General features: G+C 33.7%; 1 protein-coding gene across 2 annotated transcripts; it reads left to right on the top strand.

Moving 5' to 3' along the window:
• The first annotated feature begins 642 nt into the window (after window positions 1-642).
• Window positions 643-24,440, top strand: LOC145694478 (chitinase-3-like protein 1). 2 transcript variants are annotated; one of them, XM_081770784.1, is made up of 11 exons: window positions 643-733; window positions 9,038-9,093; window positions 12,509-12,700; window positions 16,777-16,877; window positions 17,337-17,468; window positions 18,499-18,626; window positions 19,438-19,561; window positions 20,414-20,599; window positions 22,596-22,718; window positions 23,070-23,252; window positions 24,114-24,440. In XM_081770784.1, the coding sequence occupies exons 2-11, from the start codon at window positions 9,045-9,047 to the stop codon at window positions 24,360-24,362; spliced, it is 1,467 nt and encodes a 488-aa protein (XP_081626910.1). In that variant the 5' UTR covers window positions 643-733; window positions 9,038-9,044; the 3' UTR covers window positions 24,363-24,440. The 2 variants fall into 2 exon arrangements, with proteins under 2 accessions (XP_081626910.1, XP_081626903.1); XM_081770777.1 differs by lacking the exon at window positions 643-733 and adding an exon at window positions 7,440-7,540.
• Window positions 24,441-24,852: the final 412 nt, after the last annotated feature.

Raw genomic sequence — 24,852 nt, 5'->3', positions numbered from 1 at the left:
AGATGGGGTTCTAGAAGACCCCATGGTAATTCCTGTGTAATAATATTCTTGGTAGTACACAAGGGTTAAAATCCACTAACGGTAATGTCACTAATATCAAAATTACAGGATAAAATAATCCTCATTATGCACAGAGAAAGTGCAAGATAAAGGAAATGTTCATACATCAAATTATATTTAACTTTCCTTATTTTGAGTGATTTTTGTGATATTTTTATGTAATATAGACTTAGGACCCTCCATTAAGTTCAGAAAACTTCATTATTCTTAAATATCTATATCTAAGTATTTACTTGAGAAGGTTCTGTTAAGTATTTTTGTTATCTGAGAGAAAATAACTTGTTCAACCGAAAGATTGTTTTTTTCTTTGTTTATGGAAATATGTCAATTAGTCCAAACGAAAAGTGTTGAGAGCAGTACTTCAAAGATAAACTGTTCCCATGTTTAGTCATACAAATGACCATGGAAACAAGGTGTTTTCAACTTTTAGACAATCGTACGACAAAAGTGAGGATAAATTAGAATTGAACAATTTTTCTTTTAATGATAACCTATTTAGATTTCTGTTCTCATTAGACTTTGAACTTATGTGCAGTGATTTCATATCCATTTTGACATAATTTTCGTCATTGATAATGATTTCCTTATCTATTAAGATGCAATGTGATTACAAATTGTAGGGACTATTTAAGAAGTGAGGATGCGTCTATACTGACACATTTGAGGACTCGAGGTAAGTACATTTACTTATCTCAACAATAGACTGTACGTTCACCAACTTTCTGATTCGAGTATAGCTTCAGTATTATTCTTTTTTATTTAGTTCTTGTACGAGTGGCTAAGAAGCGTGCCTTTCTAATTCGTGTTTAAGAGTTTCCGCTAAGTGAGGAAGTGAGGTTCATGTGTTCTGGGTCTGAAACTATATGCCTCATATAGCTTAAAAAAAAAAAAAAACGGTGTTAAATTATTTTTAAAAATAAATAAGCCAGAGGACGAGAAACTCTTGGTCTATACCAGCGTTTCCCAACCTTTTTCAACTTGCGGCACACTACGGGTATTACTTGGATTCTCGCGGCACACTTATAGATACTATTATTTGCAAATATAAAACACAGTGGTATTTTTCTGTGTTTATTGAACTCCTCCTCCCAGAGAAGAAAGCTTTATCGCTTGTTTTTCCTCGTGGTAAATCATTATGCTTATTTTTTTATTCTAATTTTAAAATAGAAAACAATTGCAATGAAATATTGGACTCAGGTTTTTAAAAATACGCTTTCTTTTCAAAAACTGTATCCAACCTTTTACTAAGAAGGAAAATCACTAGATAACGAACGAACAAACAAATCTCTTTTACATTTAAAACACAAATGTATTTAATTTGTCGAAAGAATTGAATGATATTTTAAATTTTCAAGTTACGAAATAGTCTGCAACAATAAAGAAGCAATAATGGTCATAACAATTATAACAAATACTTTTTTCAACATTAGAAATGTACAGAACAATAACCCGGTATGAAACTTAAAATTGTAGACTCATTGTAGAGGTTCATAGTAACGTGAAATACAAATATATCTTTCTCTACGTTTTGCAATTTGATTGCTATAAAATTAATAATTCGATTCCTCGCGGCACACCAGCGGCCCATTCATGGCACACCAGTTCGCCAAATATTGTATATTAATAAATACAATAGGGGGGCCGACATAGGCTTTTGGGGAGACCCGTCCCCCAAGATCGGCGACCTTGTTTCTAGCCGCTCTTTCTAGTCGCCTTTCTACCAAACCACTTCCGGTTTTGGTAGAATATTGCAGGTTATAATTATATGCTCTCTTGAGAGCCTGAATTGTTTGCAGAAAACAGCATCTCGATTTCTCTTACCGTTTTGGCCCTATGAAAATCAGTATTGGAACCGAACGTAGTAGTAAATGTGAACCACTTCTGGATTTGGTGATATGCAGGGGTGCCCACAAGGGGGGGCTATGACGCAAACTGCGTCATTGAAATATTTGGGGGGGTTAAAATCTATATAAATATGTTTGAGGGGGTGTAAAAATTAATCGAAAAGATTTTTTTTTCATGGAAGAACACCTATGGATAGACAATTGCGGGGGGGTGCGTCATGGACATAAGGGGGGGCACCACTGTGATATGTAATGGGTTGTGATTATATATGCTCTCGTAAGACCTTGAATCGATTGCAGAAAACTGCTTGTGGCTACCTACTACCATTTTTGTTCTATAGCGATAAGTATTGAAGCTGGAAATTACTAATTTAAACCATTTTCGGATTGAATAGAGGGCTGATGTAGAGAGTGGAACATATTCTTGGAACAATGAATCGATCGCAGAAAACACATATCGATATCTCTTACCCTTTTCGGTCTGTGGAAGTCAGTATAAAGTTACATTCGAAGAAACTGGAAATAAAGTTACATTCGAACCGTTTCCGATTTCTTCAGAGTGTTGCAGGTTTTGATTATATTCTCTCTTGGAACCCTAAGGCCTACCGCTCACTGGCAACATTTTGTCGGGCAACTATCTTGTTGCTCTGGCTAAATGCATTGAGTCTTATGGGAGTCCGCTCACTGAGGCGACAGCGACAGAAAAGTTGCCGAGGTGTCGCCAAGCAGGGCGACTGCAGGGCAACAGCTCGGCGACGGAACAGTTGCGCAACATCTTAAAATGCATTGAGTCTTATGGGAGTCCGCTCACTGAGGCGACGGCGACAGAAAAGTTGCCGAGGTATCTCCAAATAGAAAGGTAAAAAAATAAATGTTTTTTACAAGTTTTTTCACGTAACAGTTCGTTCCGTGTGTAGCGCGTGAAAAGAAATGTTCGCAATGGAAACTAATACAATCTTTGATTAGTGACTAGCATGTTTTTAGTGATAAAGACTATGAAAAATTAATTGAGGATATAGAGAAACGCTCAGCGTTAAAGAAGAAATATATATAAAGAAGAAATTATGGAATGAAGCGTGTTTCGCTGTTAAGAAACTAGAATGAGCTTTCCAGCCAAGAAAAAACAACACAGGTAGGTACATTTTTCGATAATGACATATCGCTGTCATACTACACACTACTACTTTCATTAATTTCCCACAAGTAGAAAAAAATACAGATAAAATTATCATTTTCAAGTTTCTTTCCATTTCAAATATAAAAAAGAAAAAAACTGTAGGCCTACTGCATAAAAATGGCCAATTTTAAAACGTGAAGCATACACGGGAAGAACGAAGAAAGCCAATTTTTATTTTATGGCTGTACGTAGAACATTGAAAGTACAGTTACTGTACAGTGTTGTCGGATTGCCGCTTTTGTTAGTTTCGTTCTGTTAGTTATTTCTAGTCGTTTTATATTTTCGTTGTTCTTGTTATCTTTTGATTCGAATAATTGTTCCCGTTCATATTAGCTTACACAATGCTGTTATTTTTGTCACTCATTGACGTTCAGGGACGTCATTTAGGGGGGGGGGAAGCAGGAGGTGCAATTGCTCCCCAAGAGTTTGAGAAATATATATACCTTAATCAATTGTCTACTAATATACTAGTACAAAACATGAAAGTCTTACGGTATATCGGTGGTGGTCTTGCCCCCTCAAATGAAGTCTGAAATAACGCCCCTGTTGACGCTACCTTCGAAAGTTTATTTAAATTTATTTATTTAACCACTGGAATGGGCGGTAGTTTTTTTTTTTTAAATGTCCGAAACCAGCGATTATGCGAACCGTTCCGGTTGCCGACTATGTAAATTGTGATATCAAATGCTCGGCAACTTTTCTGTTGCCGTCGCCAGTGAGCGAGGGTGTGGCAACAAAACTGTTTTGTCTCCGTGAAGTTGCTGACTGCAGGCGACAGCGACGAGATAGTTGCGCAACTGTTTTGTCGCCAGTGAGCGGTAGGCATAAATCATCCGAAAAAAAACTGCTTCTCGCTATATATCACCGTTTTCGTTCTACGGCTATAAACGTTGAAACCGGAATAGACTAATTGAACCACTTCTGGTTTGAATAGAGGATTAGTAGAGAAAATAGAACCTATTCTTGGGACAATAAATCGATTGAAAAAAATCTCGATATCTCTTACAATTTTGGCTCTGGTACCTGTCGACAGACGGATCAACGGACGGACGAAGCCTTTCTATAAGACTTCCAACACATATGCATAGCATAGCTTGGAAGTCTAATATTCAATCTAATAATTCAAGTACTTGATTTCAAATCACTTAGATTGCTAAGCTTATAATTATTATTATTTCCTAGTGACATTCTTATTATATACAGTATTTTAGTATTATTTTTTTCAAATGACAAAGCGAATAATAATTATCAAGATCGTTATCGACATTTACTTAATTGATACTCTCTTCAAAGTTACTATGGACGTAATCTCTATATTAATTCATATCTTAGCAATTAATCCTCTTACCTATGTCCAGATAGGTCTTTCTGAGCGAAGTAGGTATTGTGCTGATTGGTTTATAAGTGTCTTGCCTTTAATCTTTAAGGAGACTGATAAAATATATATCAGAAAGGCATATATATTCGTTTCTTATTCTTTTAAGCACTTACACAATTCTTTTCTCTAGTTTTTTCTTTTCAGTAGATTACGTAAGTATGAATGGAAATAAATGTAAAACAACTTGATATATTTAAAGATTTAAAAAAAATATATATACTTAACAGTTAACCTTTTATTATTAACTACGCAGTTTCTCAAAGATTTTACACAGGACAAGTCAAAATAATGGGCCTGATTTCAGAAATTTATTCTGTGAAATCTATTAAATGTGTGTCATTGAACGACATGCGCTTCGAAAGCTTAAATTTCAAAGTTTAGTTTCCACGCAGTGTTTCCACTTTCTAAGAGTCAGTAGCGAACAGTTAAGGAAAATGACTGATATCCACTGCAACATGTTAAAAAAGTTTGGCAGGTGATAGACTATCGGCTTGATGTGTGTTATGTTACGCGAGGTGCTCACATAAAACGCTTGTGATATGTTTGAAGAAAACTTTGATATTTTACCTTTCTTAGCACATGTCTCACAATAACACACGTTTATTACATTTCACAGAATAAATTTCTAAGAGTCAGTAGCGAACAGTTAAGGAAAATGACTGATATCCACTGCAACATGTTAAAAAAGTTTGGCAGGTGATAGACTATCGGCTTGATGTGTGTTATGTTACGCGAGGTGCTCACATAAAACGCTTGTGATATGTTTGAAGAAAACTTTGATATTTTACCTTTCTTAGCACATGTCTCACAATAACACACGTTTATTACATTTCACAGAATAAATTTCTAAGAGTCAGTAGCGAACAGTTAAGGAAAATGACTGATATCCACTGCAACATGTTAAAAAAGTTTGGCAGGTGATAGACTATCGGCTTGATGTGTGTTATGTTACGCGAGGTGCTCACATAAAACGCTTGTGATATGTTTGAAGAAAACTTTGATATTTTACCTTTCTTAGCACATGTCTCACAATAACACACGTTTATTACATTTCACAGAATAAATTTCTAAGAGTCAGTAGCGAACAGTTAAGGAAAATGACTGATATCCACTGCAACATGTTAAAAAAGTTTGGCAGGTGATAGACTATCGGCTTGATGTGTGTTATGTTACGCGAGGTGCTCACATAAAACGATTGTGATATGTTTGAAGAAAACTTTGATATTTTACCTTTCTTAGCACATGTCTCACAATAACACACGTTTATTACATTTCACAGAATAAATTTCTAAGAGTCAGTAGCGAACAGTTAAGGAAAATGACTGATATCCACTGCAACATGTTAAAAAAGTTTGGCAGGTGATAGACTATCGGCTTGATGTGTGTTATGTTACGCGAGGTGCTCACATAAAACGCTTGTGATATGTTTGAAGAAAACTTTGATATTTTACCTTTCTTAGCACATGTCTCACAATAACACACGTTTATTACATTTCACAGAATAAATTTCTAAGAGTCAGTAGCGAACAGTTAAGGAAAATGACTGATATCCACTGCAACATGTTAAAAAAGTTTGGCAGGTGATAGACTATCGGCTTGATGTGTGTTATGTTACGCGAGGTGCTCACATAAAACGATTGTGATATGTTTGAAGAAAACTTTGATATTTTACCTTTCTTAGCACATGTCTCACAATAACACACGTTTATTACATTTCACAGAATAAATTTCTAAGAGTCAGTAGCGAACAGTTAAGGAAAATGACTGATATCCACTGCAACATGTTAAAAAAGTTTGGCAGGTGATAGACTATCGGCTTGATGTGTGTTATGTTACGCGAGGTGCTCACATAAAACGATTGTGATATGTTTGAAGAAAACTTTGATATTTTACCTTTCTTAGCACATGTCTCACAATAACACACGTTTATTACATTTCACAGAATAAATTTCTAAGAGTCAGTAGCGAACAGTTAAGGAAAATGACTGATATCCACTGCAACATGTTAAAAAAGTTTGGCAGGTGATAGACTATCGGCTTGATGTGTGTTATGTTACGCGAGGTGCTCACATAAAACGCTTGTGATATGTTTGAAGAAAACTTTGATATTTTACCTTTCTTAGCACATGTCTCACAATAACACACGTTTATTACATTTCACAGAATAAATTTCTAAGAGTCAGTAGCGAACAGTTAAGGAAAATGACTGATATCCACTGCAACATGTTAAAAAAGTTTGGCAGGTGATAGACTATCGGCTTGATGTGTGTTATGTTACGCGAGGTGCTCACATAAAACGCTTGTGATATGTTTGAAGAAAACTTTGATATTTTACCTTTCTTAGCACATGTCTCACAATAACACACGTTTATTACATTTCACAGAATAAATTTCTAAGAGTCAGTAGCGAACAGTTAAGGAAAATGACTGATATTCACTGCAACATGTTAAAAAAGTTTGGCAGGTGATAGACTATCGGCTTGATGTGTGTTATGTTACGCGAGGTGCTCACATAAAACGATTGTGATATGTTTGAAGAAAACTTTGATATTTTACCTTTCTTAACACATGTCTCACAATAACACACGTTTATTACATTTCACAGAATAAATTTCTGAAATCAGGTTCATCATCTTGACTTGCCCTGTATATAAAATTTTGGGCAGTTACAAAGTTCTCGACCTACAGGATACGAGTTTGGAACTAATTTTATGCAGTTCCTATTGCGTTCTCTAAAAAAATATCTTATAGAGCTGGATTCTATTGCTCCAAAATTTCTCATTAGATCACACTTTGAGAAGTATTATACACATTTTCTTCTCATTCCTCAAAACTGAATTTGGTTATCTGTCAGATAAGATACATAGTGAGCTTAATGGCATAATACCATGACCATCCGCAATCAGAATCTTATCTAGGATGGTGTTATTTGAATAAATGTGTAATAAATAGAGTTAGTCGTTTCTCCATGCACGCTTTCTGATAACTTGCAGCAATATAATTTGAAATTGTGATGAACGATGAGGTTATATGTGCATATTGGTTGAATATCTCTTCTTTTGTTCGTTTTAGCTGAGTAAGGTAATAATACACTCTTTCTTTCTCATTCTTTTTCAAACTTTTATCTTCACTACTGAAATGTACTGTGTCAGGGTGATATATTTTCAGAATATTTTACCAAGCAGGTCTCATCATCTCTGATACTAATTTTACTTGTAATTTCCGATACAAGTAATAATTCTTCTCAATCGAGTACCTGAGTGTAGGTGGCTTAACGAAAACATAAATATTTTTTTCAATACATTTTAACATTCTTGGGAAAATTTCCCTTTCTGCTACTTCCATAAAATGACATTCAAGACCTCTTGGTCAATCTTGTAGATTGCAAGATAATTTTCGAAGTTGAATTCAGTGGTGTACGCAGAATTCCGCCAAGGAGGGGTTCAAGCACTCAACCTCATGCCCTTTCAAAAAACACGTGATTTTTGTATCTTTATCTTAATACAATATCTGTGTCTTGGTCAAAGATTCACAATTTTGTTTCTCTTGTTAAATTCATATAGATTACGAATTATTTTAATTGTATGCTTCTTTTTAAACTGACCCTTCGGTGTGTTGGTCAAGATTTCCACAGTCAGTGAAAAATCAATAATTCGAAAAGTTCGTAGTAGATCTTGTTATTCGTTTGTTTCTTAAAGGGTCGCGGTGCCTCAGTGGTAGAGCTTTCACCTCTGGTACATGGAGTCCTTGGTTTGATCCCAGCTCGCGCCAAGTGAACTTTGGTTGACAAACACCGTATGCGTGGGGTTTTTCGGGGTTCTCCCGTTTCCTCCCACTTTCTTCATTCCACCATTTCATTCATTTCTCATCATTGCCGTCTCCTTTAGCCTAGCCGGCGTAACCGTAGGACTTAAAACTTAAAAGATTTCATTTTCGTTTGTTTCTTAAACTGGTAACTTATTTCAATAATTCAATAAACTCTGAAAGCATTGACTCTACTCTGTTATAAAATTACAGTAGTTAATATATTAATGGATGTTTGAGGAATGAAATATATATTGGATGTGTTCAGACAAGAATTTAGTGGCTCGGACGGGCAAAATTGTAAGTGCCATAAGTGAAAGGGAGCTATTATGTGGAATAAGTTGTGATCGAACTACAGAAGAATATGTAGGTAGTTTAACTTTATAAATATACTACCTGAAAATGGCAGGGAAAGCTTGTTTGGTGTATATCATTGCATTGAATTGCGTGGTAATGATCAACTTTATTTTCTACTTTACTCTAAAGTTAGAAAATGTGACATACCATTACGTTCGCCCGAGCCGCTCAAGTCACTGACTGACATGAACGAATGTCTAGGAAATAGCCATTGAAAGTTTCATTGGTAGCACGTGAACATTGCGTAGACTTTCAACAAACGTCCAGTGGGCTCCTACCGGACTTCTATTGTTTGCGATGTGAAGCTATCTTTTAAGTAAATAATTCTTATGTCGTACATTCTGGAGAGCATTTATTAACTATTATAGAATAAATCAATGACATTATTATAATTTAAATTTCTTTGTACTTTATCAGGTGAAAAATGAAAGTGACAGTGTTTCTTGTATCCCTTACTTTGGCTGCTTTTGCAGGTAAGCTGGTTATTTTCATTTAAAATGTTCAAACATAGACAAATAAAAGTTTAAATACTGTAAATGCGTTCTCTGTTATAGTTTCTATCTCAAATTACTCTATATTTAAGATCATCTTCAGAGATAATTCAAACAATTATTTCTGAAACACAATACGAGAAGTACACCAAAAGTACGTACCATTTCGTTCTAATTTCCAATAAGGAAATACAGGAAACTAACGTGTGTCTGTTTTTCAACGAACTCTACCTCTCTATTGATACACAGTTGCAATCGCTCCGTCCACTTTGTGTAGCATGTGCAAAGTCATCTTTGGGAGTATGTGTCAGATACTGGAAAATAGCACCTCCCAGGAATGATCTAGTCGCAAAATGACGTCTATGAAGAGAATCCTTGATGTTTTTGAACAGCCAGAAGTTACTCGTGGTTAAATTTGCTGAGTAGGATGGGTGTGGCAGAAGTTCAATACCGTGGTCAGCCAAGAATGAGGTACCAACATTAGAATGGTGCGGCGGTGCATTGTTCATGTGGAGGATGAAACTGCCATTTGCCACTTGTTTTCAGAACATGGTGGGACAATATCACTCCCTGGGAAACCCAGAAGGTAGCGTACAGCACCTTCTCATTGGATGCACCTAACGAAATTTTGGAGGATGGTGGATCTTTGTGCTTCCACTGCAGCGACTGTACTATCGTTTGTGATTATTCGTTTACTGTTAACATTGTTAGCCCCAATGTGTCACAAATCTCCTCTGGGATAACACGCCTATCTTCCATGATGACAGTTTCAATACGGGAATGTTCGTGTCATTTGATGCTGTTTTTAAACGTCCAGACCTCTATTCATCTTTCACACTAGTTCGCCCCGCTTTGAACTCACGCATCAATTTCCTAATGTTCAGTTTCCATTTTAAATGAATCTTGTAGTTGTCATTAAAAAAAAAAAAAAAAAATTCCAACCCGATCTTTCTATTTACTGTTTAGATGTAACAACTTCTTGAAAACAAGAAAGGTATCTCCACACACACAGCACTGCACTCTAGTGGACAAACAGTGAACCTTCTCATTAAAAACGTGTATTTTGCCGCACTTCCTCTCCCTGTCCAAAATAATCCATTGTTTCGGAAGCGGCGAAACTGGTTTTCCTTTATGTCAGCGGGAGGGCGATAGCAGGTAGCAAGCAAGACGTCCCAGAAAGTTGCACATGGTTCAGCTCCTTGCAACATGGAAAAAAATGTTGTGTGTCCCTTTCAAGACTGTGTTTATATGGTGAAATATAGTAGGGTTTCAAGATTTTTTTTTTTATGACAGCTACAAGATTCATTTAACGTGGCAACCACGCGTAACAGTGATTTTTGTAAGAGCACTATCACCACACACACTCTCTAATTTGCGGTAAATATCGGCTGCATATCAACCGAATATTCCATGCTCTTCAACTGAAAATTTCATGTTTCCGGGCAGTATCAGAAACATCTTACTTTTCAGACACTGTGACTCAACTGCTGCCACCTAGTAAACAAAACCTTCACTGCTTAGAGGCGAAGGATGGAGGTCTCCGAGACCACAGTTGCTTTCCTGAAATGCCCCCCCCCCCAAAAAAAAAAAAATGGACTTTAGAACAAAACCGCAAGTACTTTTCGTGTACACTTCTTGTTAAAGCAATATTCGATTTCAAGGAAAGATTTATCTCCTTCTGAAAAGAAAAGTCGAAACATCATTTCAATCTTGTAATTGCTAAAACTAGAAACACATTCTTCCTTCTGAATTCTTTGTTTTAATCATCTGTAAAAAAACAAATGGTGCTAATGGTATTTTAATTATCTTATGTAAATAACTTATCAAAGCAGAAAATAAATAGACACAGTTTATCTTAAATTTACTTTTATGGTTGTTCGACATATTGATAAACTGTAAAATTAGAACTATGCACACATAGGCCTACTTAAAACAAACAAAGAAGAAAACATTCCATTACAAATTCATGCAACAATATGCATTATTTGACATTGTTTTTTATATTGTTTTTTTTTTTTTATGAATATACCTAGGTAGTTGAGTTTTCACTATCAAAATCGGTTTGTGTATAGCAGAGAATTATTCTCCATTAAATTGATAGACCCGTACTCAGTACTCTCCTATTAATGAAATGATCTATTTTAAAATTCAAACACAATTATTTTGTACGTTAATCGGTTCAAACGATCGAGGGGTCTAAACCATTACACTAGCGATTGTAAGACCTGCCTGTCGTATGTTCGAATTCCGCTCAGAGCATATTATGTACAGTACATATTATGTATATATACATGGAAAGTACGAGAGCGACCTAATTTTCATTGACGAAGGGGGCACTATTTTTACAATCCAATATACACAATAGAACATCATAGGTTCAATAGAACTTCGCTAAAATTGGTGGAATTCAGAAATATTGGCTTCTATAAACAGCAGCTTCATGGGAAAACATATGGTGCAATTTATTGCTATAATAAAATACAGATCAAGCCAAGCCCAATGGTTTCAGTTTTGTGTCTTTCAGTTCACTCAGAGATGAAATATTAGTTGAGTTGAGTTGATTTTGAGTTTAATGTCCCGTCCAGCAGCGAGGCTATATGAGACGTGGAACTACTGATTAACGTGGAATCCGAACCACATGATCTCCCGCCGGGAATCGAACCCGGGCCTCCCACGCCAAAGGCGCGTACGCTAACCGCTTAGCCACGGATGAGCTCAGATGAAATATTAGGTTTGAACTAAGTTTCAAGTTATGTAAACTCTCCAAAACAAGTGTAAATCATTCCCGTTTAAAAAGTTTCCTGCACTTAAAAGGGTCACTTTTTAAGGGCTTTAATCAACTAGATCAATAATGATTCCCGAAGGTGCATTGGGAAGAATTCCCCCAGAGAGTTTTCCCGATCGTAATTAATCTGGGGTACTAATATACCTTTGTAGTAGTACTTTCATCCCCACGTTTATTTAATTTATCCACAGAGGAAAATTTTCTGAAATCCTTACTGAATTAGATGTATACAAGAAAGTAGGAATGGGACTTGTGTTTCCTTTCAGATACTCATTTTTAGAATTTCAATTCATCTTTCTTCCTTAGTGCCCAATATTTTTCTTTTTCAAAGTTAAATAGGTTAGAAATAATAGCGAAAATATGTAGAAGATGGGGGAACTCTCAGATTCTATACTTTTTGTGTGGTTCTGAGTGAGAATATATCGACGTTTAACTACAACGTTGTCAGATCGCTGTTTTCTTGATTTTATATAGAGGACTGTCTCTTCCTATTATGGACATATATTATTTTATCTTCGTTTATTGGCTTTTTGAAGTTTCATATATTTAATTGATATATAATTTATTTTCAATATTCTTTCATTTATTATTGTTTTCTTCTTCCTATTACAGTCTCAGCTGAGAAAAAGGTAGTATGCTACTTCGGCAGTTGGTCCGTCTATAGGCCAAGCAAAGGAATATTCGATGTGGAAGACATTGATCCAACCATCTGTACTCATCTTATCTATGGTTTCGCTGGTCTTAATGGCGGAGTTATTACTGCCTTAGATCCATGGAATGATCTGCCTGATGACTACGGTCTCGGTAAGCTAACCTGTATATGATAACATCAAAGCACTTTTATTATTATTATGAGTAATCTATGAGACTTAGAACCTTATGAGAAAGTGATACAGTAAAATCTACTTATATTTACAAAATTTGATTCCACTGAAAACCTATGTATGCCAGAAAGCATACAGGAAAATCTTATTTTGAAGCAATAGTATTAATAAAATATAAAAATAATAGTATACTTTTAATGTATTTCCAACGAATAGTTACCTTATTACTAATTACCCGTGGGATTTTAAGTAAAGAATTTGTAATAATGGAAAGTAACATTTTATTTCTACAAAGGTAATACAATAATATACACTACTGGACAGAGAAAGTGTAACGCTCAGAAAGCAATGTTGCCTATGGTACTACCCAAAGAGATGTGTAAGATCATGTGTAAGTGTCTTCATGATGTGTGAATGATATCATGGATGCACACAGGATATAAAATGTTCATACTGTAGAAGGGAAGATAAAACACAAGAATACAACAGCTGATGTTACTATTGAATACATGTTGTCTCAAAGGCTCCCATGACATCTACAACGAACGCAATATTAGCAGCTGGAGCAGTTTGAATAGAGAGTGCAGGAAACCAGCTGTTTGACACGCCACGCGGATTCATTAGTGAGGTACAGCGTATTTCTGCAAGGGCAGAAGTCCTACGTCACATAAGGAAGGAGTGAGTCCTACGTCCTGGTGCTCCTTGTTTCACTATGGACCGTTAAGAAAGGTACCTATATCAGGCGATATGTGACAACGGATCCGTGCTACATTATCCACAGAGAGTGTTTGTAGTGTCTACCGTCAATAAATAGTTTGTATTTAAACCTTGTGGTATATTTACTAGAAACATTAGTAGGATTCGTTCGCAATAACATTTGCGCGAGATTTTATGTTTCTCGAAGTAACTCGGCGGCGCGAGGAGTGTCGAACCGTGCCATTGCCCAGGGCGGCAAGTCTAATGGGCGTCAAAATTTGAAAAACAAAAGTATATTATCAAAATAAAATGCTTTGTAATAGGCTCACATGGAGAAATAAAATTGTGTTCACCTGAGAATGTAATTGAACTTACTTCACTCACATTCGAGATAATACTCACTCAGGAAATTCGGAGCATTCTCCTTCATTTTCAATTATCAAACTACCTTCGAGCCACAGGTATCTCGTTCAATATTTCTCTTGCAATGGCGTAGATAAGATTTTCAGCTAGGGTGGATAGACTTCTTTTATATTTTTTCTATTCAGCAATGTTCTAACGCTCCACTCCAAGTATGGAAAAGGTACACTTCCACTTGATGCAGGCCGTTCTAGCCCACAGCTTCTAGAGACATTTAGGTTCTAGCAGCAAGTTGTTAACCAATTTACTGAGCAAATAACCAATTTCCGTTTTGTACAAGTGACATACAGTAATGGAGAATACCTTGTAAAAATTTGCGAACATTTTCTTGTTTAGTACCGGTAACACATCACTAGTCTAGGACTCGCAGAAGTAATAATTAAACAGCTAAAGGAAATGAACATTCCTATCGAAGAAATGAGGGGCCAAGGGTACGACAGTGGTTCCAATATGAAAAGCAAACATTCAGGTATTCAGAAGAGAATTTAAGAAATAAATTCCCAAGTCTTCTATGCTCTTTTTGGTAGTCATTCACTAAATCTTGTCTCAACGATGCAATTACAGCATCTCAGTACGCCGTTTTATTTTTTCCACAGCTAAAAAGTTTGACTTTTTTTCTGGGTCAGAACGTTGGGCCATACTAAAGGAACATATTGGCAGTCTCACTTTAAAACTGTTAAGCACCATAAGGTGGGAGAGCCGAATTGATGCTTTGACTCAATTTACGGGTTAGATATCAAATAGGGGAGGTTTATGGTGCCTTACTTCAAATAAGTAACGACAATAGAACAGATAGAATGGTCACTCACGATGCTCTGTGTATAGCAAACCAGCTGCATGGCTACTTTGCTCACTCGTTATCTGGTATGACTTTTTACTCCACATAAACATAATAAGCAAAAGTGTCCAAAGCATTGATTCTCATGTGTTGATGCAGTCGAGTTTCTTGAAAGTGTATTCGAGTAATTTGAGAAGAGAAGAAATTATGCAAAGTTTCAATCTTACTTAGTTGACGCGATGAAGTTGGTATCGGCATTAGATACGGATGATCCACGGATAGTTGATACAGTGCGTGCTCGAAGTCGAAAGAAGAAGAGGCAATTTCAGTACAAGGCAGAGCTATTGAAGATACACAAACAAGATACAAGATCGATTTTTATTACAAAGTTCTAGAAGTGATTGTGTTAGCTTTAAGAGAAAGGTGTGAGCAACTTAAACATCACAGCGAGTATTTCGATTTTCTTTACGATATAAGTAATCTTAAAGATATGCCACCTGAACTTTTGTCTGAAAAGTATACTAAACTTGCCAGCATTTTCACACACGAATAATCTAAAGATATTAACCCCAGTGATTTGAAAGACGAACTGAAAGAAGTGTTATCCGCTATAATTAAGCCTAAATGTTCACCAAAAGAGACTTTAAAATTAATTAAGGAACGTGACTGTGCTCCCAATGTCAGTGTTGCACTTAGGATTTTGTTAACCTTACCGGTAACAGTGGCAAGTGGAGAAAGAAATTTTTCGAAACTTAAGCTTATTAAAAACTATATACATTCTTTCTTGTCTGAAACACACTTAAGTAATCTAGCAATGATATCAACAGTACACGAATTGGCTGGAACATATGACTATGCGAATGTGATAAAAGAATTTGCTCATAACAAAGCAAGAAAATTTTCTTTCAATTAAGGTATGTTAAATTTATGTCTGTCTATTGTGTTCTAGTACATTATAGGATTTAGGCTAATCACTTAGTTTTACCGTAATATCTGATTCACTATATTATCTTCATGTTCCATACTCTATTGGAAACATGTTTTGATATAAAATAAAATTCTTAGTCGTGACTAAAGCATACCTCTTTTATTTTATTTTCTGTATGCGCTGCTGTACATCACAGATATACAGCGAAATCGAGCATACTGAATATTGTGGCATGTATGGAGTCGTTTAAATATTATGCAAGGATTCGAAAGAAGTAGTTAATTTTTTTGCTTACTTTTCCATTTCGTATATGTTTTTAAATGGAGCATATTACTTTTTCGTGTCACTTAAACTTCTTCTGTCTAAATAAAGTTTGCGGATTAAAGGGGCGGCATGTGAAAGTACCGCCCAGGGCGGCAAAACTACTAGCGCCGGCCCTGCTCTGAAACAATAGCCAATATTAAAATTTCAAGAATATAAATACATAGAAAGTACCATGAAAGTGTTCGCTTATTGTTGTGCACGCATTGATGTACTTAATTCACTTAAGAGTTATGTATCGTACATGGAGAGATAAACCAATAACTCGAAATATATTCACATTAAATTTATTCTCTCAGTTTCTCGACTCAAACAATTAGTTTATCTCCAAATAATCATGAATATTTGTGCAATTAGAATTGATATGCTGAAGAAATGTAAGTTGACCATGTTGTTGTAATCTAACAGCAAGATTATGATGTAATCTGAAATACTCTGTCCTTTAGTATGATGACTTCATGAGAAATGTATATAAGTAGTTCTCACCAGATTTGCGATGTCGCAAAAAAACACCTGTAGTTCAATGGCAAATAGTTGCTAATCGGAAGCAAACTGTAAATAATTTTGAAATGTTATACTAAAAACTATGTTCGAAGCAGGTTAATCAAAAACACCTATCTTTCAAGACGTAAGGATCAAAGTTCGAAGAAATGAGAATATAGACGAATACTGGACTGCAATCATTAGTAAGATATTGAATGACATTTTCAACCTAGCCCAAAAATATGATGCGTTGCCTAATGTATGACAGGCATGAATAGAAGAAGACTCGAATTTCATCCTGCCTTTTCAATATTGTACCAAATAGTTAAACGAAACGATTTTGTTCTTGTATGTATTGTCTCTATGCATAATTTACAACATTCATTGAAATACATCTTTTATTTAAGTTCTTTTTATTTATTTTTTCCAGATGCTTTCCATAGATTCAATGATCTCCGTAAAAAGAATTCTAACCTGAAAACTATGTTAGCTATCGGAGGTTGGAATGAAGGATCTTCCAAGTATTCTAATGTAAGTTAAAAATGCATTTTGTATTTGATTTTCTGTGTTAAAAACTTACAATCATTATATCGTTTAGAATAATCATTATTATGCTTTGTGAGGAAAAATGTTCAAACTTCGCAGTTGAAATTTGGTATTTTTACAATATTCAAACTCCAAACTTAATCCAAGAAGTTTCAAAATCTCTAATAATATAGTGCATCTCCGTATAAGATATTTACTTTATTAAAACTTTTGGTTTTGAATTGAAAAAAGTAAGTAAATATTTATGGTTCATTTTCTTTAAAAATATAATGATTGTCAAATTATAATAAAATTGAATTAAGACTGAATAGAGAGACTGGCCAGGCTAAAACAAGAAAAAGCAGTACACACACACACACACACTATTGTTTCGCATTTGAAAACTTTTGTAAAACCAAATTTGATGATTTTTTTTTTTTTTTTTTTCATTTCTTCATTTTTCAGATGGTAGCTTCAGCATCCGGTAGAAAGAAGTTTATTGACAGTGCAGTCGCTTTCCTTCAGAAATATGGCTTCCAAGGACTTGACTTTGATTGGGAATATCCTGGATCAAGAGGTGGAAAGCCTGCAGATAAGGTAAAATTTTAACATAATACAGATATTATTTTAAGATAATAACGACCTCGTACATATTCAACCATGTCTATCAGGTGAAGGCATAACTAACCTATAAGCATACATTGTTCACTCCTAATTTTGGAGACCTTTTGAGTAAATTATTATTAGATTATACCAAAACTTCTTGTTAAATTTTAAAAAAAGTCAAGGTAGAGTAATGTATTAATTACATTATCTGCTACATATGTTGAATATGTATATTGTGACGATAACGTTTCTTTTAAAAATGCTGTCGTTTTATTGCTGTCAAAAGAAACAAGTACAATTTGATATAAAAAATTGACTCTGCTGCAATTGTTTTGAAACTATGGTTAGCTCTTAATATGCAGTTTCAAAATACAGAATATTTGAAAATTTTGAAGAGTTCTGGCGCATATCTCACCATTTTAAGTGCATATGTGCATCCATTCTCTGCGCGACTAACAAGGAATATTCGGAGATATAAATGAAACCCTTTCTTTGCAATGTATATATTATTTATTTAATTAATTTTTTTTACAAAAAATACAGATCATAATTTGTAGAAATATGTTTAATATAATCATTATTTCAATTTAATAACTTCCGAAAATTATTGTACGTAAAATTGAAGATAGTAATACACTTTTTTTAATACTTTATTAATAGTAATTGAGTTTCTGCATAAGGAAAATTTTTATAATCAAATTCTTTAAATCTCCTTAATACTATTATTTTTTTAAAAAAAGAATTAAAAGATATTTTTATAATCAAATTCATATGACAAAGGGGCATAACCGCCAAAATTGAGGAAAAGTCAAATATTCTATCCTTCGACTCTTTAGATTTGGTTTCGTTATCTGATGAAGTGATATTTCTGTAGATTTAACTTTTTAAGTCCAGAATTAACCTCCATATAATAATATTAAGAATAAATATTTCGTAGTTTTGCTTCTCCGTTATGAATCCTTGATTGTCTTTGCTTCCTAGTGTTATCCATTAATTGTCATTGGTTTTTCATTTATTATAGGAAAATTACGCAACTTTCTTGAGAGAAATGAGATCTGCTTTTAATGAACATGGCCTGTTGATGTCTGCTGCTGTATCTGCAGGAAAAGGAACAATTGATGAAGCTTATGATGTGCCCGCTATGGCCGAGTAAGTCTATACTGCTTTCCTTCTACAGAATCTCTTGGAAGAAGTTTTGTTAAAATGTTCCTAGAATGCCTTAGCATGATTCTTCTACTGCACTAAACGTCATGAAGGCAGATTAAATAGTCTTAAAGAATATTGAATATTGAAACAGTTACTGTATAAAATACTGTATTAAAATTAGACATGCAAGAAAGAAAGTAAGAAAAAGGAAGAGATAAAATAATTTATATCGAAACGTTACTTACAATAAATTGGAACGGAACAGAAGAATATTAAGAGGTAGTTTTTATTGTATTGAAAATGTAAGCAAACTTATAGGAAGAAAAATATTATTTATCATATATCGAATTTCACTTTAGAAAGATATTTATTCTAAACTTTTAACTATTTTAATTTACATTTTAAAAGTTCTAATTAAATTAAAATTAGGCTTTAATTGTGAGGTTAGATCCTGCTGAGAACAACGTTTCGCCAGTAGGAACCAGAAACGTTTTCGTATTGATGAAATAGGCTAAATACTTAATAAACATTACTATGGGCATATATATATAGTGGAGAGAGAGAGAGAGAGGGTGGGAAAGGGCGAAATCAAAAGATCAAAAAGAAGAACTGATCGTAACTAAACAGACTGGAATTATCTTGGTTCAATCATGCCGAACATACTGGCATCTACATTAGAAACTTAGTCTGTGCGAGAGCGTACGAATAGTCAGCAAGAACATTTTAAATAACAGACCTTAATAATTTATTTATTTCTAATTATTTTCAATATTCGTATAATTTTCTTCTTCTGAATTTTGCTTGTCTTTTATAGAACTTTGGACTTTATCAACGTTATGTGCTATGATTACCATGGTGACTGGGATCCAACAACTGGGCATGATGCTCCTCTTTATGCCAGACCCGATGATGAGGGTGACTTTGTCTACTTTAATGTTGTAAGTTGTCAAATCCTTGACTTCTAAATCATAATAATTCGCTATTTTAAATCACATTAATCAGAAATTTAAAGTATTAAATAACTATACATTTCATTTCATACTCTGTCGTTTAACTATGAAAGAGGAAAGAAGGTAAATTCAACCTTAAAGACTATATAATATAAGTAGAAGTGATTCTTGAAAACTAAAGAATTAATTAATATGACGAAAATATAATAGAATTTCAAGGAACGTGAACTTTATTATAGGAGATAAATTCGGATAACTTCGTTCCTTGGATACGAGTATATTTCTAATTTGTGACATAAAATATTTCATTCGCTTCAGAGCACAATTTTAGATAATATATTCATTTTCCATATGTGTTCATTTTCCATTTTTCTTTTAAACAGTTTTCTATTCTTTTCTTTCAACAAATTTTGCTAATTTACCCTGTATTTAAAATGTACCCTTACCTAGAACTATACAATTTTAACTCTAGTCTGTTTATTTTGTAAGTTATTTTACTTTTCTTTAATTTAATTTATCTCTACACGACTTAACTATCAAAATAGCAAATGTAATTTTCGATAACTCGATAGTTTTACAATAAGTTTTACTATTGGATAATTTTTAGAATTTATTTATTTATTTATTTATTGCGTTAACTTATATTCCAACTTATTTAACTTTGTTGCTCTACGAAAATGAATTTAACTTGTAAAAATATGAATTTCTTTTACATGCTTTCGTCCTTTTCTTTTGGTTCTTCCATACGAATGTAAAACTTTCTTTCTTTAATTACTACTCTTTATTCTGTATTACTTAAAATTGTACTTAGTGTATTTATACTTTGTTTCTTCGACCTAGAACTATACAATTCATTACTGGATGCAATTGGGAGCACCTGCAGAAAAATTGATGCTGGGAATGCCGCTGTATGGTCGTACCTTCACTCTTGGGTCTTCAAGCAGCCATGATGTCTATGATCCATCTGCTGGTACAGGACCTGCTGGACCATACACGGAAGAAGCCGGTATGGTTGGCTACAATGAGGTAAACTTACAAAATTTAGAACTTTTGTTTTGAAAGTATTGAGGAAAAATAAAATTGCGTTAAAAAGCCTTGAGTAAAATATTTTTAAAAAAATATTTAAAAATTTACTATTATTTGTCTAAAGCGTTATTAGTCATTCTTCTAATGTGAATAATGCGTTCAAATATCAAGAACTGTGAACAGTAGGAGGAATTTGTGAATGCACTTGAAAAACGTGACCTAAGTGGTAGCAATTGCACTAATACAATTCAATGTTCATACTATCAAGTCTCCTTAAACTTGTTTGTGATTGAAAACTCTGTATTCGTAAATGTATCTAGGATTGAAAAACACAGTGAACCATTTTAAGCGAACCCTTTTAAGCGAAATTGATAGTTACAGTTGCCTTCGTACAGAAAGAGTGTAGCGCTTAAATTTTTATTATTAATAATGTTCATCCATCTGTATACTTTACTTTTCAAATGTTTTTTCCAAAATATTACAAATCTTTAGCATGATTGTATCATCATCACCATTATAAGAGTTCTGCTGTTGCTAGATCACTTCCCACATATTGAGAAGCTTTAACACATTGCAGTCCTCAGTTAACATCTTCGGTGTGACGTTTTTTTATAATTTGTCTTCCACCTTTACTCTTTTCTCTCTATTTATTTCCACCATACCTTCTGTCACGTTCATCAGAATGAAATTTCTTCTCAATAAACGTCTTAATTAATTCTCTTCCTTTTTTAATTTCTCTCATACTATTTTTTCTCCTCCACTATTTACAATATATTTCCAAAGCATCTAGTTCATCAATATCACTTTTGCACTAAACTTTCCAATGAATCTTTATTTTATTTTCTTACTCAAAATCATAAAGTACAATTTTCTTCTCTTTCAATACTTCGTTCGCCATCCCTATCTTTAGAAAAAATATTTTACGTTCGCACTTCATATTTTCACTAATAATACTACTTAGGACACCTAAAAAGTAAGTAATCTGTTACATTTTCTTCTCTTTTATTTCTATAGTTTATACAGACATCTTCGTTTTCATTACTATTTTTAAGGTTTATTTCATCCTGTATATTCACAAGTTTCCAAAATATCATGTTAACTTTCTCTACAAATTTCTCAACAAGGATTACAAAATACTATTTAGTAAAATAGTGAGCGTTTGTCAGATGCTGTTTATTTTCGAGCAGTTCATTCAAAAAGTTTATAACATAATAAATAATTTAAAAGTGTATCTTTCCACAACGGAGGATTTCTCAACAACAATATCGTTATTTAACTAAACACTAATTTGTAAATCTAAGGAAAGTACACTGAGAAATTTTTACAAGAGTAAACTCCAGTGAAACCAATTATAATTTAAGAAAAAAAAAGAGAGAGAGAGGGAGAATTTTACCATTGGTTCGTTGTTTTCCAAACCACAAGTAGAAGTATTAATCACTATAGTTCGGATATTCATGTACAAGATTTAACATCACGACTATGGCAAAAAGATTATAAAACATAAAAGCAGGAATTACATTAAAATATATTAAGCAAGAGTAATACGAAATAAGCTAAAAATGTTACACCAAAAACGAACTGCAATTACTCAAGACTAGTTTGTTGTGAGTGAATGTTTCATTGTGTTGTGTGATTCACAGTAAACACTCTACTTATCTTATTCTATCTGAAGATTAATGTTACACTCGATTATTAAAGTCTTTTAGGATTAGAATTAACAATTTAATGTTATTATTTTCTATTCATTTTAAAACCCACAGCTATTTCATGTTAGCTTGCAGGTGTTCTAATAACGGTACATTATATGCTGCGTAACAAGAGAATATAATGTCTCAGTCATGGATTATATATAATGCATTATTCTGAAGAACTTCTTTAAGTAAATAAATGTAATATATCTGGATTCTAAGTCAAAAATCTATAATACTCTAATTTAGCCACTATGGTATTATCAAATTGATTTATACAAAAGAAATGTATTTTTCTTTTTCTCTAGATCTGTTTGTACCTGCAACAAAGTGGATGGACCACTGTGAGAGACGATATTGCTAGAGTACCTTACATGTACAAAGGCAATGAATGGATTAGCTATGATGATGTCCAATCCTTGGGAGAAAAAGTGAGTTGCTACGTGTGGAAAAGACTTATTTTTCTTGTTTCTTATTACGTTTATTAGAAGTATACATAACAAGTGATTCCGATCAGTAAACTACCTTGTTTAAAATAATGTAATTGTCGATATAAGGGTATATCATAATGAATTATGTTTAAATTTTCTCTTAATTGAATTACTAATCTAAATGTAATCTAATTGATAATAATACATTATTTTTCATCAAGGATAAATGCATTTAAAAATTTGTCTTTTAATACTCTTACTTTTGTATTGCTTTTTAAAAAGTGCATTTTGACTAATAAAATTTAATATTATTATACAAAAGCCAACAAGTTTGCTTTGATTTATTTGTAGGCTCAATACATCCTTGACAATAATTTGGGAGGCGCTATGTTTTGGTCCATTGATACTGATGATTTCCTTGGTACATGTGGAGGAGAGACATTCCCTCTCATTAAAGCAGTAGACAGGGTTCTAAATGGTGGATCCATTCCAACAGCTGGCACTCCACCAACAGGTGGTACCACAGGAACCACAGTAAGTATAGTATTTAAACTAACACTAAAAATGTCATTCCCAATTTGTCCGTTTCGTTTCAGTTATTCTATTTTATTTTTAACTTTCCATAAAGCGTTTTAAAATTTATCCACACTGTTTTTAACGTTTTGCATGACCTACTTGCTAGTTGTCATTAGGTTATTTGCATGACCTAAGTACTGGTTGCTTCATCAAGGTTCTAGCTATAATATTGCATTCTTTCTACTTTTCTAAAATGTTGACTCACTTGTAAGGTTCTACAGAAATAATGTTAAGCACTGTGTGTGATAACTTAAATGTAAATTCATGTTTTACCATAAAGTACCATACGATAGTATCTATAAATGATTGTTTTATGTTCATCAAGGCAAGTATCTGTATCATTGATGTTACTTTCTGTGTCAAGTTTGGTAGTTAAAACAGTTAGAACAAGCCTCAAGGACACTGTTAAGGTTAGAAGAAAATGGGCGATAGAGAAACCAATAAGAGTTTAATATTTTGTGCTCTATGATTGAATATGACGTCTTAAAGGTCAAATAATCAGCTTCAGAAGACAAATGTTTTACATAATTTTCTAGTACTCGTTTAACATTTTAAATTTTGTTTGGTATTTAATTAATTTCATTGTCACTAGTGCTTATTTAATATAATTATTATTTTTGAGGAAATATGTAAGCGATTATAATATTTTCATCAATGTAGTAGAAGATACCTTACATAAGTTGAAAATTATCTATGTTATGAGTTTTAGTAAGTTCCTCGTTTATGCGATACTTCCAACTCATTTCTATCCTAGCTCTTTTTGTGTTCAATTACGAATTCCCTTACATTTTGTTAATGGCTTCGTTGTTTTCCGTTTAGACTTCCACATCAGAAGACGGATCAACTACTTCTCCCACAACAGCAACCCCAGGAACCACTCCATCGGCTGATGCAGTTTGCAAACATCAAGGACTTAATCCCGATCCTTCCAATTGCAACCGATATTACGAATGCGTTCAACAAGGCAACGGTTGGAATGTGATTACTCATAATTGTGGAGAAGGCACAGTCTTCGATCCAAACTCTCAGGTCTGCACATGGCCAGAAAATGTACCTGGATGTAGCTAAACGTTGTATGCATGCTCTGATTACCACACTGTCCTCACCTCAAGTTAAAATGTTAATAAAGTTATTTTATTTTCACAATATGCTTTTTTCTTATTTCTTTTAAATAACTAAATTTCATTAACTGGAGGAAAACATGCATTTTACTTGAAAATACTTTTCTATTTTGTTTCTAGGATAAAAATGATCCAAACATAGGGTCACACACATACATATAAACTCATATATTTATATATCTATACATACATACATACGTATATATATATATTAGAAAGTTTAAAGTGAAGATACAGTAGAATATTCTTGCGTCGCTTCATTGATTGTAGAGAACCGCTTCGTGCTATCTTTCACCGTTTAACTCTATAGCGATCAATTTTAAAACCGAAAGTGGTTGCTTCTTCCCACTTCCGGTTTGAGTAGAGGATTAAGAGAAAAAGTTATATCTATTCTTAGAACCAACAATCGATTCCATAAAAACCGCTTCTCGTTCTCT

The sequence above is a fragment of the Thermobia domestica genome, chromosome 1, assembly GCF_964235325.1.
Source record: "Thermobia domestica chromosome 1, izTheDome1.hap1.1, whole genome shotgun sequence".
NCBI lineage: Eukaryota > Metazoa > Arthropoda > Insecta > Zygentoma > Lepismatidae > Thermobia > Thermobia domestica.
The sequence above is the reverse complement of the archived record's forward strand: the minus strand, read 5'-3'. Positions and strand labels throughout refer to the sequence as shown.

Bases quoted from the DNA above. Each gene is read 5' to 3' on its own strand.
- LOC145694478 (XM_081770784.1), top strand. From the start codon at position 9,045: ATGAAAGTGACAGTGTTTCTTGTATCCCTTACTTTGGCTGCTTTTGCA. The intron at 20,600-22,595 runs GTAAACTTACAA...CTTTTTCTCTAG, and splicing joins GTATGGTTGGCTACAATGAG to ATCTGTTTGTACCTGCAACA. The intron at 22,719-23,069 runs GTGAGTTGCTAC...ATTTATTTGTAG, and splicing joins TCCAATCCTTGGGAGAAAAA to GCTCAATACATCCTTGACAA.